We start from the raw sequence: 15,185 nt of genomic DNA, 5'->3' as shown, positions 1-15,185 counted from the left end.
TGTTTTGCATTTAATGGATTTCTTTCCTTCAGCTCGCCCTCTAAAAATAAATGCTATTGAAAAATAATGTTCTTTCCCTTATGTACACATTCCCCCCATAAACTAGTCTATGAATGTGGTCATTCTGTGATTACTGTCAGGCATTAAACACACATAGATCTTAGTTCTACAGCCAAGAATGTATTCATAATGTCTCCTCCCCACAGGTTTCCAAGGGGCGGTTTGAACAGAGAATTTTCTATCCTCAATCTGGTGGCAAAGATTATTCTTCTAAAGCAAAGCCACAACATTTCTTTCTATTTCTTTGAGGTAGATACGTGAAGAAAGTTAGCTCCGTTATCCCCTTTTTATTTCATTGTATAAGTGATCCTAGATTAGTTAACATGGATTTTTCCTTTTATTTACCCAACAAACCCAGATTTCCTTTCATTTCCTGGAATTGGCATCTAGGATAAATAACCAATCAGAAGTTTAGACATCAATAGACAGAGGCTTTTTAAAACAAGGTCAGGTATAAAATCTCTGTCAGTGCTACATGTCAGGTAACTAAGTCTTCCCTTCCATGGATTTATTCCTTTAGACAAGTTCCATCCTGAATCCTTTTATTGGAATTGTTGCCTAGAGATTAAACATGTTTTTATAACCTGACTTGGCCAAACTTGTTTTGATCAGATTGTACTTTTCAGAAATAAAATTATTCCAGGACTTAGGGAAATTGAACCATTATTCGTGTAATATTATAATTGTAAATAGGAGCTTCTGGTGGAAAATATTTGGCAAAAAGTGGCTAGAAACATAAGTAGTTAAAGCTTCATGCCCGAACATAGACTCAGCAACATCTTTCCTGGGTTGAAGCCTTCAACTGCCAGATTATCACATTAGCAAGAATTTGGAATTGATTCAGAAAATAAAGATGTTTATGTCTTTAGAAAATCAGTGTATTCCTCAGAAATGACATACAACTTGAAGTAGAATCTTATTAAAATGAATTTAGGAGATATCATCATTTAAGGAAAATGCACAGCAAATTTTCTATAAACTGAAGGATTATTTTGTAGAAATAACTATTATGTAATCGCTCTACCTAGTAATTTTGTATGTTGTTATAATTTTCTTAAACAAGTGAGATATTTTCATACCCTTTAGAATTCACTTCAGAGTTTTAGAGGCTGTAAACACACACACATGTTTATGTACTCACACACATTATTATTACGGGTAAGAAAATGTACAAATAATGCACGATAGATAAGTTTGCATTTTGCATCCAGTTCCCAAAACCTGGGGCCAACGCATGCTTTCTGACTTTTTTCTCCTTATCTTCCTTAGTCAGAATGCAAGGCAAAATGTTTGAATGGCTCCAGGGTTTATAGAAATGCCTATGGTCAAACTACAAGTCAGGAAATGCCCAAGCTGATGACATGGGATTAACTGGTTGGTAGCCAACCACAAGCAACCCTAGCGATTTGGGTTAGATCAGGCTTTAGAAATCCCAGATCTATTGCAGTGAGGTCTTTTCTGCCCAAGCTGATTTAGTTTTGAAGATCTTCCGTGCTGAGAGAGAGGTCTCCTGATTGAGAAGGACTCTCTGCCAACTGTGGAGTGGGTTAGAATGTCGGCAAGGTGTGAGGAAGATATCTCGTACAGAGGCTGGGAGAGAGCTCAGTGATTCTCGGTGGTTGCTTCTGATTCTGAATACTGGTTTGGTCCCAAAGAGAACATCCAAGACAGATGTAGATTAAAAGCACCCTTGTCTGCCTGTCTGAGGCCAGATCTAAGCTTCGTAGTCCTGGGGGCAGCATAACGAGTCTCCGAGCCCACTGGCTTGTGGCTCACCTCTCTGAGGCGGAGAATTTTCAACAGACAGCAAATGAGCATTTACATCTAGAGCTGTTCCTTCCTCCATTACCAGCAAGTCTAACTGGGAAACTGCCTCGGGGTTTGGGAATGGCAGAATTACAAGATGAGATTCTTAACGTTTGCTGCCTTGAAGAAATTGAGCATGAATCTTGGAAGAGAAAATTCGAAGCAATTTCGTTAGTACTCAGCAACTGAAGTCAGGGCTGTTATAGATATAGCAAAGTCAGGATCAAAGAGAGTAATTGTTGGAAACATTGTCTCTATGACTAATTCAAATTATTCTCAGCTTATTGAAGACAGCAGAGGCATGGAGAACTCAGTCTTTTAGCTCAGAGCTGCTGCTCACTATGAAGAGGGAATTTGGCCTATAATGCTACACGAGCCCTCATCACCGGGACGAGTGCTATATCCAAAGCAGAACTCTTTTTAAAAGTTAAAATAGGAGCTGGCCCTGTGGCCAAGTGATTAAGTTTACACGCTCCGCTTTGGCGGCCCAGGGTCCACCAGTTCAGATCCTGGGTGTGGACCTACACACCGCTCATCAAGCCATGCTGTGGCGGCATCCCACACAGAAGAACTAGAATGACTTACAGCTAGGCTATACAACTATGTACTGGGGCTTTGGGGAGAAAAAAAAAAGAGGAAGATTGGCAACAGATGTTAGCTCCTGGCCAATCTTCAAAAATAAATAAAATATATTATAGTTGTAAACTAAGAATCTGAAAGTATTTTACTTTCTTCAGCATATTTCTTTACTGGCTTATCTGCTGGTGCTAATATTCCTTTAAAGAGTGATAGAAATAGCTATATGTGGATATTATACATGTTTGAGTGGAATTTTTGAGTTGCTTGACACAATTTTAAAACAGATGAGTCTTACAAGTATGTAATAGCATAGAAAAAAAGGAGTGGCTATATTTAAAAGCTATTTCTACTAAATACTTTAGAACAATTCATTTTAAGCAGAAAATGGATTTTGATGACAAATACTCACCAAGGTGCAGAAAAAAGGTCAGTTGAAATTGCATTCTTTTGTCTGCTAGGTTAAAAAAAAAGGAGATTAAAATCAGTCACTGATGGAATCAATAATTGCCATCAATTTTCAATGATTTGAAAATTTGTCAAATGGCTCTTCCCTTTAGGGACACAAAATACCTACAGTGCCCAATTGCTTAAAAAATAAGTGCATTCAATTTTTACAAATATTTGTTTTCTATTTTTTCAAATCACAGAATGCATTTGTGGTGAATAATATGAAACAAGTATAATTTCCTTTCCATATTTTTATTTTAACCTATTTTTGCCCATTCTCATTTAGAAAAATTTTTAAATTATATAATTATTTATGTACTCATTATTGAAAAAATAGAAAAATCAGACAGGCAAAATGAAAGAATTATTATCCATAGTACCACCATCCAGAGAAAAGTGGTTAATATTTTGCTATATGTTCTTTCATACTTTTTTCCTTGCATATAAATATTCTCCAAAAATGATATCGTATTGTATGCTTGTTCAATCAATAGATCCCGAACATCTTTCTGTACGAGCAAATACAGTGATTTTCAACCTAGCAAGGGACACCTGGATCACCTGGGGCTTCCACAAAGCACGCCTGTGTTCCCCTGTGTAGATTCCGCAGTGCGTCTCTAGATAGGGGGCCCCCAAGCCATGCTGTGGGGAAGCCTGATAGAGATGGGATTGGCACACACCTCGGTGGGCTGGGAGAAGAGGAGGAGAATGTTCTCCGGCAGCAGTACTTTAAATTACTGGGCAGTATTCCTCTGAATGCAGGAACCAGAACCTGTTTAATGAACCCCCCATCAGTTAATGTGCACTTTGTTTCTAATATTTTCCTGTTATAAATATTTTTGTTAAACCTTTGTTCATATCCTTAACTATTCCCCAGGATATATTAAATGGAGCAAAAATAATGGATCAAAGAGCATATGTATGTGTGTGTGTGTGTATACAGACATATAAGCATATAAAGAGTACACATATGCACAGATATTCATACACATTACACACATGCATGTAAGACATATACAAAGAGCACACACATGCACACACATGCACAGTACATGTATGCAATGTGCAGACATAGATGTGTATAAATAGTGCATGCATGTATATATACCGCATGTATGCGTGTATACAGACACACATGTATATAAGGAGCACATATACGTATATATAGGTATACAGTTATATACATGCACATAAAGAGCACATGTATGCATGCATAATACTACATGTGTATGCAAAGAGCACACATATTTATACATACCATAAGCATGCATGTGTGTATACAGACATATGTATATAAGGAGCACATATATGCATACATGCTACATGTGTGTGCGTGTGTGTACAAAGTTTTTGATGTTACTGTCAAACTACCATGAGGGAAGTTTGTCCCAATTTACACTCTCACCAACAGCCTGTGGAACAACCATTGACCTGAGCCCTTGCCAACAGTGAATATTATGAATTTTTAAAGTTTCATCAATTGAAAAACAAAAACTATACCTCATCATCATTCTTTCAACATTTTTATTTGAACAGCAGTGATATAAAAATTTGCTCATGTATTCACAGGTGAGAATTATTTCTGACATTCTATCCTTCAAGGCTTTTCCTAGAGAATTCTTTATGGATTCGACTGAGCCCACCTTCTTAATCCCTCTACTCTTGCATGCCTGTACTCCAGCCTTAGTCCGCCACATCCAGCTTCCGAAGCCTCTGCTCACGCTGTTTGCTTTGCCTTGAATGCCACCCTCCTAAACTCAAATTCCAGCCTCCTTTTGAAGTCTTTTTAGAGTGTTTTGAAATGCCTGGTTTTAGGCAAATTTCTCATTCTGTGATCCAAGCTCTTTACACAGCCTGGGGTTCATTTCGGACACCCACTGTCAAAAGAAAATGACTCCCTGAGCAGCAGTCCCCTCGTAGCATCTCCATCTGAAAATGAGCTCTCTCTGTATTAAAGTCTGCAATTTTGGACTAATGACCTTATACAAAACCTTGTGAAGACCTATAGAAGAATCCAGAATGGAACCTTAGGAAGGTCCATTCTGTCTGGGCACCTGAACCTGAGCACTTTTTCTCAATCGGGTTCTTGTTGCCTTTTCCTCAGTCAGGCATGAAGTTTTGGTCCATGACCCAGCTACACTTTTGAGAACATGAAATCCTCAGTCCTGATGCTGTCCTGGACTCAGAACTCTTGCCTGCATGCTTCATTCTGTCCAGAAATGTAGAAAGATTAACAACGTGGTTATCCTTCTAACAAGGCTGGGCAATATAAGCAAAGTTTGAAAATATTATTCTTTATAATTAAAGAAACTGACTTCAGTGAGGTTATGATCTGTGTGAATAGCCTATAATCTGTGTGAATTCGGGGCTTAAATGCTCTAAGCTCTGGGTTGCTGAAAGTAATCAAAAAGCTATATAGGAAATATCTGTTTCTCCCAAAGGGGAATTCATTCACAGGGCAGATTCCAAACTGAAAGACTGCAGCTACAGCTACGGGCTAAAATCTCCTTCCTTCGGAAAAGTGGGACGGACGCAGACCGCAGACGGCAGAATTCTAAGGACTCAGATTTACAGAGAAAGCAGGAAGAACAGCAACGCTGATTGGGGAGTAAGAGATCACGTGGAACGCCTTTTCAGAGCATTTTGGGGGAACAAAGAGCCCTTAGTGTCACAGTTCATCACGTTTATGAGGGGAAAATGAACTTCTGGGAATTTTCTCAGTCCATCTCAGCATTATCTTCAAGCAATAATAAAGGTCATGATACAGAGAAGTGAACTTTCCAGCATCAATCAAGCAACCGGGGTCAAGAACGACCTGCCCCAAAGGAGAGGAGGAGAAGATCCCAAACCAGACTAGAATAGAGCCACTCTCTTACTAATAATTGCTAAAGGACTAGCACCAGTTTCTCAGTGAGGAAGTGAATGACAGAACCACGTGGCTTCTCGAGAATTCCACTGCCTATGGAGCGCCTCCACCTAGCCCTGGCTGCACCTTAGAAACACCTGGGAAGATGATTTTTTATGACTTCTCTTAAAAGTATTTATTTTATGATAAAATACATGTAACAAAATTGATGATCTTAACCATTTTTAAGTGTATGGTTCAGTGGTGTGAAGTACATTCAGATTGTTGTGTAACCAATCTCCAGAACTCTTTTTATCTTCTAAAACTGAAACCCTGTACCCATTAAACACTAACTCTCCATTCCCCGTCCCCCAGCCCCTGGCAACCCCCATTCTACTTTCTGTCTCTATGAACCAGGCGCCTGTAGGTAATTCATATAAGTAGAATCATATGCTATTTGTCCTTTGGTGACTGGCTTATTTCGTTTAGCATGCTGTCTAGGTTCATCCATGTTGCAGCATGTCAGAATTTCCTTCATTTTTAAGCCTGAATACTATTTTACTGCATGTACCTGGGGAGACTTTTTTAAACTACCCAGGCTCAGACCCAACCCAGACCAATTCAATCAGAGTCACCGCAGGTGGGACCCAGGCGTCGAGGTGTTTATGATGCTGCCCAGAGGATTCTAATTTGTAGCCAGGACTGAGAACCACGGATGGCTCGTGAACACCTAAAACTCATTAATTTGCCCTGTATACCTGTTTTCCTCCTGGATTCCATTCTAAGAGAAAGGCATTACACAATGGTTTGCTGCACATTAGGATCACCTGGGGAGCTCTGATAACCCTGCTGCCCAGGTAACATTCCACACCAATTAAATCAGAATATCTAGGGTGGGGTTTCAGCATCAGTATTTTTTTTAAATATTCCAGTTTGGGACCCACTGATATTACTGTGGACCACGTTGCTTAGGCCAGAAACTGGAAGGTCATCCTTGATCCCTCCGTCTCTCACCCTTCAGATCTAAATTTGATCCTATCTCCTTAAATAGTGGCGCTCAGAGTGTGGTCCATGAACTTAATAAGGTGACCAGTTCATCCTGGTTTGCCTGGGAATTTTCTGGTATTAGCACTGAAAGTCCCTAGGTCCTGGGAATGCCCCTGAGTCCTGCGCAAACCCAGATGTCGGTCACCCTCCTGGATCAGCTGCATCAGTGTCGCCTGGGAACTTGTTAGAAATGCAAATTATCAGGCCCCTGCCCAGGGCCTACCGATTCAGAACCTCTAGGGACGGGGCCCAGCACTCTGTGCTTTTCAAGCCCTCCAAGTGAGTCTGGTGTACGCTCAAGTTGGAGGACCACTGTCCTCAGTGACTTGCAAGTCCACCCTGTGAAGATCAGAGCTGCTGCTGCTCCCAGTGATGGCAGCTAGCGCTATGACAGCCTGCTCTGTGGCGGGACATTCTGAGCTGTCTGCATCGTTCCGCAGTGGGACGCTGCAGGGCCAGGCTGTGGTGTACGGGTGAGCAGGGCGGGTGGGTGGGGGCGCCCGTCACTAAGCTCTGTCTTAACTAGATCCACTCCTGTCTGAATCTGCACACTCTTCTTAGAGATCGCTCAGTGAAGGGCATCATTTTCTAGCCCCTTAATATCCAAAAGTGATTTTCTCATTATAATAAAGGCTTTTTATATTGTCAATAAGCTTCTAGGGAAAAAACAGAAAAAAGAGTTTTCTTTCATCTCTGAGGTCTCTCCTGTGAAACTTCTCGTCTCTCTGCATGGGGGTGTTCAACATCTCATTACCCCCATAAGAAACCCCATCCCCTTTAATGGACATCCCTTATCTGCCTCTTCCTGAAACTCCAGGGAACTACAATCTAGTTCCTCTCTCTGTGGCTTGCCTATTCTGGATACTTCATATAAATAAAATCATACAATATGTGGTCTTTGTGGCTGGCTTCATTCAGTTAGCATATTTTCAAGGTTCATCCATGTTATAGCAGATGTGGGTACTGCATTCCTTTGTACTGCTAAATAATATTCCATTATATGGATAGACCACACTCTGTTTATCCATTCATCAGTTCATGGAACTTTGGATTTTTTCCTACTTTTTGGCTATTATGAATAATGCTGCTCTAAACATTTATTTTCAAATTTTTGTACGCATGTATATGCTCATTTCTCTTGGGTAGGAAACCTTCCGCTTTTTTAAAAAAAATTATGACCCATCTAAACCTTCCTAATAGAGTGTAAGCATTTGAAAGCAAACATTCATCTTTTTGTCCCTGAAAATGCTTAGAAAAATATTGAAAACATTTGTTGACTTGAGTGCATTCTAGTTTGCGTTTCTTGTGTTAAAATACGCCTGTGTCTAAGATTGGCACCAAGCCAGAGCAGAGCACAGCCTTCTGGATGTTTACTCACCTGTGGTTCCACTAACTTCGTCTCATCTGCCCTCACCCGAAGGCCTCGGCAGGGCTCTGGAGGTGCCCGAGGCTGCCTTTGCCTCCGTTTTATGATCCCCGTATCAATTGCCAATCAGTTGCTGACCTTTTTCCTGCCTCTTCCCCACAGCCTTATTCTGTGGCTTCTAGTCCCTGACTTTCTCCCTATTTCCATATTCTTTTGCTTTCCAGAGCCCCAGTGTGAAACGAGTTGTTTTTAAATCCAAAGATTTAAACATAATATGAAGCACATAGGGAGGTAGAGAGGGATGTGAATGTAATCACTCATCAATAGTCCTAAGCGGTTTTATACCGTAGCTGAAACAAACTCGAAAGGAGGTCGTTAATTGGAAGGTCAGTATACAGCAGGTCAGTCTTGTCTGCATTTAGAACTGATCCTAGACCTGTGCTTTGTGAAACAATCCCGAACCCCATCCTGTGAGGGATTTCAAGCTTTCAGGTCAGAAGAACTGGCCTGTGGTTGGAAGCATTCACACTGTGGGCTTCTGCAGGACCCAGTGGAATGACGGGTGGAAAACGGACTGGGGACCCTGGCTTCCTTTCCGCCACCCAAGTAATGGGAGTGGTCCCATAGGAATGCCAACACTGAGGTTTCAAATCCTTTAACCCAGCTATCCGGGCAATCCCTGAAGCACAGGGAACAAAAAGGTGAGTCAATCCTGGTTAGTTTGGGGTACTAAAAATATTCTCCCTGAAATAATCCTGTAAAATGTGGAAAAGGGACTCAAATCATCCCTGATTTTCTTCTCTATGTCATCTTGCAGGTGGACTCTTGACTTCCTGTTACCAATTAATTCCTTATATCTGCCCTGACACATTTCTGCCTCCTGGAATATAATCTCCTTCCTTCTCGGTGAAGATGGATTATGGCTGATCCCTGTAACTATGGTGGAAAGGCTCAGGCCATGTCAGCTTTCCTGCTTCTCACTCGTGTGGTGGTTCTCAATGGGATGGATTTGCTCCACAACACATGGCAATGTCTACAGACATTTCCAGCTGTCACCATAGCGGAGGGGGATGCCACTGACATCTAGAGGCCAGGGATACTGCTAAACGAATCTCTTTCAATGCACAGGACAACCCCCATCGCCATAACAAAGAATTACCTGGCCCCAAATATCAACAGTGCTGAGCTTGAGAAACCCTGCAGGGGACTTCAATACCCAGAGCCAGGGCCTGGTCACCCACCCTTCGTTTCCATAAGTTGCTCTGCTCTAGTCTTACTCCCAGTATTCTGTTTCCCATTTCAGGTCACCTAAGCCCCACACTAGATGAGTGTTATAGTATAAGTCTGGCAACTTGGAGCAGCTCTGTTGTCTGAAATCGCCTGCCCAGGCTGTCAGCGCCACAGCTGCACATACGGCACAATCTCAGGCCTTGTGGGCATCTCCTCCACACCTTCCTTCATCAAGTTACACAGTTAATCGGTGCCGCTTTTCTGGTTGGTTTAGCAGAACTGACACGTGGGAAGCTTCATAGGGGCTGCGTGAAATGTTTGTCTCATGGAATTCATTGGCCAGTTGAAGTGATATACGTAAATCTAATTGGAATGAATAAACATAATATCACCCCTTTGGATGAAAAGCCTGTAAACGTATTAACAAAGGAACTGGATGCATTTTGGCAATTGTTTGATGTATGCTGCTAGATGACACTGGTCTTAAATATATGAAGTGTTGCCCTAAACAGTAAAATACGTGAAACTGACAGCAACTCACATCCTGGCGTTGCTGGTTGATTTGAACTTACCGACCGTTCACAGACATTGCCTCGTCTGCCCTCACTTGAAGACTGTGCTCAGGGGCCCACTTCTTGTCAAAGAATTTCCTCTTTTTTGTTAAAATTATTTGGATGAAACAAATGAAGACATGAGGGGCATGCAATGTCAACTGCCCAGCAACTAGCCCCACAGGAGCAAATAGCATTTGCTAGACAGCCCCTCCCCAGGACAGCGTGCCTTCCGCTCCTGCTTCCACTACTGTTCCTATCTTCAAATTGAACAGTTATACCTAACACAGGAGATAATTATAGTAAATACATATTAGTCCTCAAGTCCTTTCCTGGCACACTTCAAATAGGTTACCTCATACATCTAGGAACGACAGTTCTCACGGAAATCTTCTGTTTAACTTTGCCTTATTTATGTAACGCTTTTTTTCACGTTCCATCAGGAATCATTAGTTCAGTTGTTGCCTAAATTGCACCACAGTGAGGAATGCAGAAGGCAAAGCTATAAAGTTAACTTTTCTCTCAATTACAGCAGCCACCATGCTTTCCTGAACACAATATTTACACATACTTAGATATTAACAAAACTATTGTGAAGATATGGACAGTTCTATAGAATTTGAACTTTTTGTAAATTGTCACAAGTTATATCACAATGATAAAATAAATATTCACCTAATACACAATTTAAAATGGGCGATTCAACACTGCATCATCTGAAGCTTCCTCCAAGGAACAGAAAAGCTCAAGTCATTGGCTGCACCCCACTCTGCTCTAAGCATCCATTTTTCCCGTCGGATACTGTATTATCTCTACATCTCTTGTGTACAAGTGTTATCTGATGATTTATCGTCCTGTAAAAGTAATGCTTATACTCCATGCTCTAATATATTACACTCTACGTTGGTTCCCCAAGTAACCCCCAAATTTTAAACTTGCTGATACTTTCACTTAATCCAAAAAATGCAAACGAGACAGAAGGTGAGACTTACCAGGATTCGAGAGTCTGTGTTGAGAGGCGCAGACAGTGAACAAGGCGTGTAAAAACACACCTGAGAGTGAGAGTCAAGTTAAGTAGAAAACATTTTCCCCGAGGCTCCTGAGGGCAGGAAAAAAAACATGAGAGGTGTTCCAAAACTCGCCAAAAAAGGTGACTTGTGAAGTTACTTGCCTTAGGTTTTGACTTACACACACACACACACACACTGTTTCCAGAGGGAAAGAGAGCTCCAGTTTACAGCAAATGTTCTTGATTTATGTGCCAAACTTCTGAAAGCAGTGACTGCGAGGAGCTGAGATCAGGGCTACTGCAGCAAACTGCAACATTCCCGGCAAATTTGTAACTAGCGTCTAGGTTACTTGTAGCTGTTCCAATGGTGTGAAGCGAAGGAGGAAGAGCCACAAAGCATCACAGGCTTGCGTTGTGCTCACAAAAGCAATTTAGGCACACCACCCTCTCGAGGAACGAATTGTTTGGGGAGATGCTCTAAGTTCACGTGGATGAAAGGAATGCGCAGGTTCAAATACATTTTACTTGCAATAATCGTTACAAAGTACACTCTCAACCTGGAAAAGAGTGGTTGATAAACCCAGACGTTTTCATTATTTACTAACTTGATAATTTTTGCTTGACTATCCAACTTTGCCTTCACAAACCAAGATTCTGGTGGTACGGAGAAAAGAATCTGTGTCTGGTGAAAGTCACAGAGAAAGAGCGAGACAGTCCATGGTATATTTCGGCTCCTAGAATTTGAGTAGTAAACTTATCCTCTACAAACACAACCTTAAGACAACATTAACTCACCCATTTCACTGATTCACACTGGCATCTGTCAAAGAGAAGACATGGCTCGTTCTGAACAGGAAAAATAAAGAAATTAAAAATTCAGGAGGCTAGATCATAGTTGGGTCATGGGCTCTGCAGTCCTTGCTTATAACGGCTGCCAACAACACCACGTGTGTTCATCCTCATGGTGGAAAGGTTTCGCTCACTCTTGAAAAACTTCTCTCCATTTTTACTCTTATCCAGTAACTTCAGTAGTGCACGCTCTAATACAGCAACTGGAGATGACACTAAGCACTTTCTAGATTGGGGTGATAGGCTTATCGCTCCATTATTTAACTGGATTTGAATAAGTCACCAAGCAGTGTTGTTTACATTTTCATATACCAAAGAGGTGAAACAGAAAATAGCCTCTTCTTCTCCTTCCCCTTAAATGGTGTTGTTTCCTTGGCTCTGTCAACTGAGCAACTCCTTTTTCTTCCCATGTGTATTCCTCAGGCAAACACCTTAGGATGGTTTAATGGCTTAAACCACTTCCTTCTCTATCTCTAACCCATCTACTTCGGCGCTGTTTCCAATGGCCTATCTCTATCTGGATGACTCACCAGCACCTCCAACATCGGGCGTTCATCGCTGACCTCTTATTTTGTTGGAATCTGTCCATCTTCCACATTTCCATGCCATCTCAGTTAACCGCATCTTTATCCGCTCATTTGTTCAAGCCAGGAGCTCAGTGATGCTTAATTTCTTCCTCTCCCTTCCATTCCCTTGAAACGCACAATCAAAATCTCTGAGGTGGGCCTCCCTAAATGATTGACGGGGTCCAGTGACCAAGCAGGAAGTGGTCTCAGCTATGCCTTCTGCTGCGTCCCCCAAGGTTCCTGTGTTTTTTCCCTCCACACAGACGTGGCTAGTGATCATGCAGTTTTAGGGACTTCCCTTGGGCCTGGGCTGCTGGCACTGGGACGCTGCTCATGTCCTTTCAGAGGGAAGTTGCAGGGCTCAGACTGGGTCTCAGAATGTCGTCCAAAGGGGCTTAAAGGCTCAGGCTCAGAGTGTTGCCTTCTTTATCCATGTCCATTTGAAAAAGCACCTGCTTCTCACTATTTCTGCTCCCCCAAGATTGTTAGTCAGAAGGTCTTACCTTGCCCTGCCTCATTTACTCCTGAGATCCTTTCAAGAACAGTAGGGGGAGGGGTGGTTTGGGAGAAGAAGGCTAAATATTATTCATCGAACTGTTTTATTTTGCCTAGGAAGACTAAATTTAGTATTTTGTGTCCAGGTCTTGATGACCAAAACAAAGTTATGTCTACCTCAATTACTCAAAGTAGAACATTATGAAACATTACATTTTCAGTATGACTCTCTTTAGCTTTCCCCAAGATGAGATCATCAAATAATTGAAGGAAACCCCCCAGTTCCCAAATGCCAAGTCAGCTTTTTAATTCTATTTACTCTTCCTTCCAGAGCGTTACATCAATATATAAGTTGGGGCTGTCATCATTTTTAACATAGCCTCTAGTTACCTCCTTAGTCTTCTCCTTGCTTCTTCTGAGCCATTGTCCTCACTGTCACCAGAGAACTCAGGTTCACACAGGTCACTTCTTTTCTTATGAACCTTCAGTGGCTCCCTTTCACTTACAGGATTTCTCAGTGTGGCATAACAAAACATGTTCATGGTCTGGCCCCAATATCTCTCCCCACGGTCCCTGCGTGAAAGCTATGCTCATTCTGTCCCTGGATACGTTGTGCATTTTTTATGACTTAGGCCCTTACACAGGCCATTCCCTCTTGTGGGACACCATTCTCCAGTCTCCATTTGTCCTTTAGCTTTCACCTTTTGTAAAGGTTTTCCTGTCTCCTCCAGCAGAGTCGGCTATTCCTTCTTCTTTAGAAGCACTGCGATAAAGTGACGGGCTTTCTGCTGCAGTGAAGTGTTGGTGTCAGCCTCCCCCTAATTACTCTGAGCAACATGATGATAAGGACCAGAGAGAAGACCCATCCTTATTGCTCTTCCTCTGACTCCAGTAACTGGGCCGCTCATGTTTGCTGTGCCCAGAAGCCAACAGCCTAGCTTCGGCAGGTAAACTCCTAGGTACCCTCTGATCTTCGTTATCACCAGACTGAGGGGCGAAGGCTCAAGGGCATAGCTCTGGGCGTCCTGGTGCCCACCAGGGGGCAACACTCCTCACCCACCATGCAGACTTTCTCACCTGTGTTGGTCCATCCTTCAGGACTGGGTTTCTGTCTGGCGTTCCTTTCTTTCTAGGAGGAAGCCTGGCCCAGTATCAGGAGGCTGCCTTTACTGTATCCACCTGTGTCCTCTCCTTTGCCTGGGAACCTGGCACTTCATATTCTCCTTTAGGGTAGGTCCCCCTTTATGTCAGCCTCTTCCCATGGCTCTGCCACAGTGCCAGATCCTCCATAGTGGACATCTCATGGATTCTCCACCGCTGGGTCTTGCCTAAACTCCACAGAGCTGACCATTACCAGAATCTACATGAATCTGGCCTATTCTTCTGTCCCCTACTCTAGTCTTGGAATAAGGACAGATCTTCTTAAGAAGCTGCTCCCTTGGCCAGGTTTGTAGCTAAGACAGCTTGTCATCTGCCCTCCTGTGATGAATTCACTGGGCATGGTCTTCTATCCTGCCAGGTTTCTGGCCAAGGATTTAACATATATCACACTGTATTCCAAAATACCGAGCTTAGGGCAGTGCACACAGTAGGCACTTTCTCTTTGAGTGAACTGACGTTAAATTGCAGAAACTGTAATAAAATTATATGAGAAATCTTTCTATCAGAAAAATCTAAATCCCTGAATGGAGATTTAGAATTTATATTCTAAAATTTGGGGCATGTGACATCGGTCGGCTGTCATCGGTCATGATAAGTTACTAAACAGAGTGGATGGCACAGGAAAGTAATCCAAGGGAATTCCCAGGGAGAAAAATGTTCAAGACAAGAGAGTGACAATTTTCTTTAGTGTCTAATAACTTAGAACAGCTAGAAATTTCTCCTTCATGCCCTAATAAGGCCCTATGGTAATTTAAGTCAACTGTTACTCCTGTTATCAACCACCGTCTGCCATTCTTCACAAAATGTAATTTTCCTTTGTTTCATTTTGTTCCCCCGTCTCTTAGACCTTCTCATTTTCTCCTCTCATTTTCTCTAAAGCCAATTTTAATTGCCAGGAATAAGGCAGGGATATTTCGTCCCCGATTTATTTATTCATTTTCTCTGGTTCATGCTTCAGTAGTCATTTTCAGGCAGTTTGATATTTACCAGCTATAAAATGTGCTGAACTAGAGGGACTTGTTTCTTAGAAATAAGAGACAGCAATTCCATGCCAATCCACCTGGAGGGGATCAGGTGGCATGCTTTCTTTTTGGTTCTCGATTCTCTGTCAAGTCCCAGCTGACTTGGGATCACCTGAAAAGTCTCACACATCTTCTGTTGGCCCTGCGATTTG

The 15,185-nt window shown here is 42.1% G+C and overlaps 1 protein-coding gene across 7 annotated transcripts in view; it reads right to left on the bottom strand.

The window, feature by feature from the left end:
* Window positions 1–11,030, bottom strand: part of LAMB4 (laminin subunit beta 4) — a 110,689-nt gene extending 99,659 nt beyond the window's left edge. For 6 of the 7 annotated variants that reach the window (XR_011501964.1, XR_011501965.1, XM_070504911.1 and 3 more), the window contains exons 1-2: window positions 10,924–11,030; window positions 2,855–2,899 (exon numbers count right to left, since the gene is read on the bottom strand). Coding sequence is in view for 5 of the 7 variants with exons in the window: in XM_070504911.1 (XP_070361012.1) it covers window positions 2,855–2,888 (34 nt within the window). In the remaining 2 variants the exon portion in view is untranslated. The remainder of the gene's footprint in view (window positions 1–2,854; window positions 2,900–10,923) is intronic. The other variant, XM_070504902.1, reaches the window with a different exon arrangement.
* Between the last annotated feature and the right edge of the window lie 4,155 nt (window positions 11,031–15,185).

Source organism: Equus asinus, chromosome 1 (genome assembly GCF_041296235.1).
Source record: "Equus asinus isolate D_3611 breed Donkey chromosome 1, EquAss-T2T_v2, whole genome shotgun sequence".
Classification (NCBI taxonomy): domain Eukaryota; kingdom Metazoa; phylum Chordata; class Mammalia; order Perissodactyla; family Equidae; genus Equus; species Equus asinus.
This window is presented reverse-complemented; position numbering and strand designations above follow the sequence as displayed.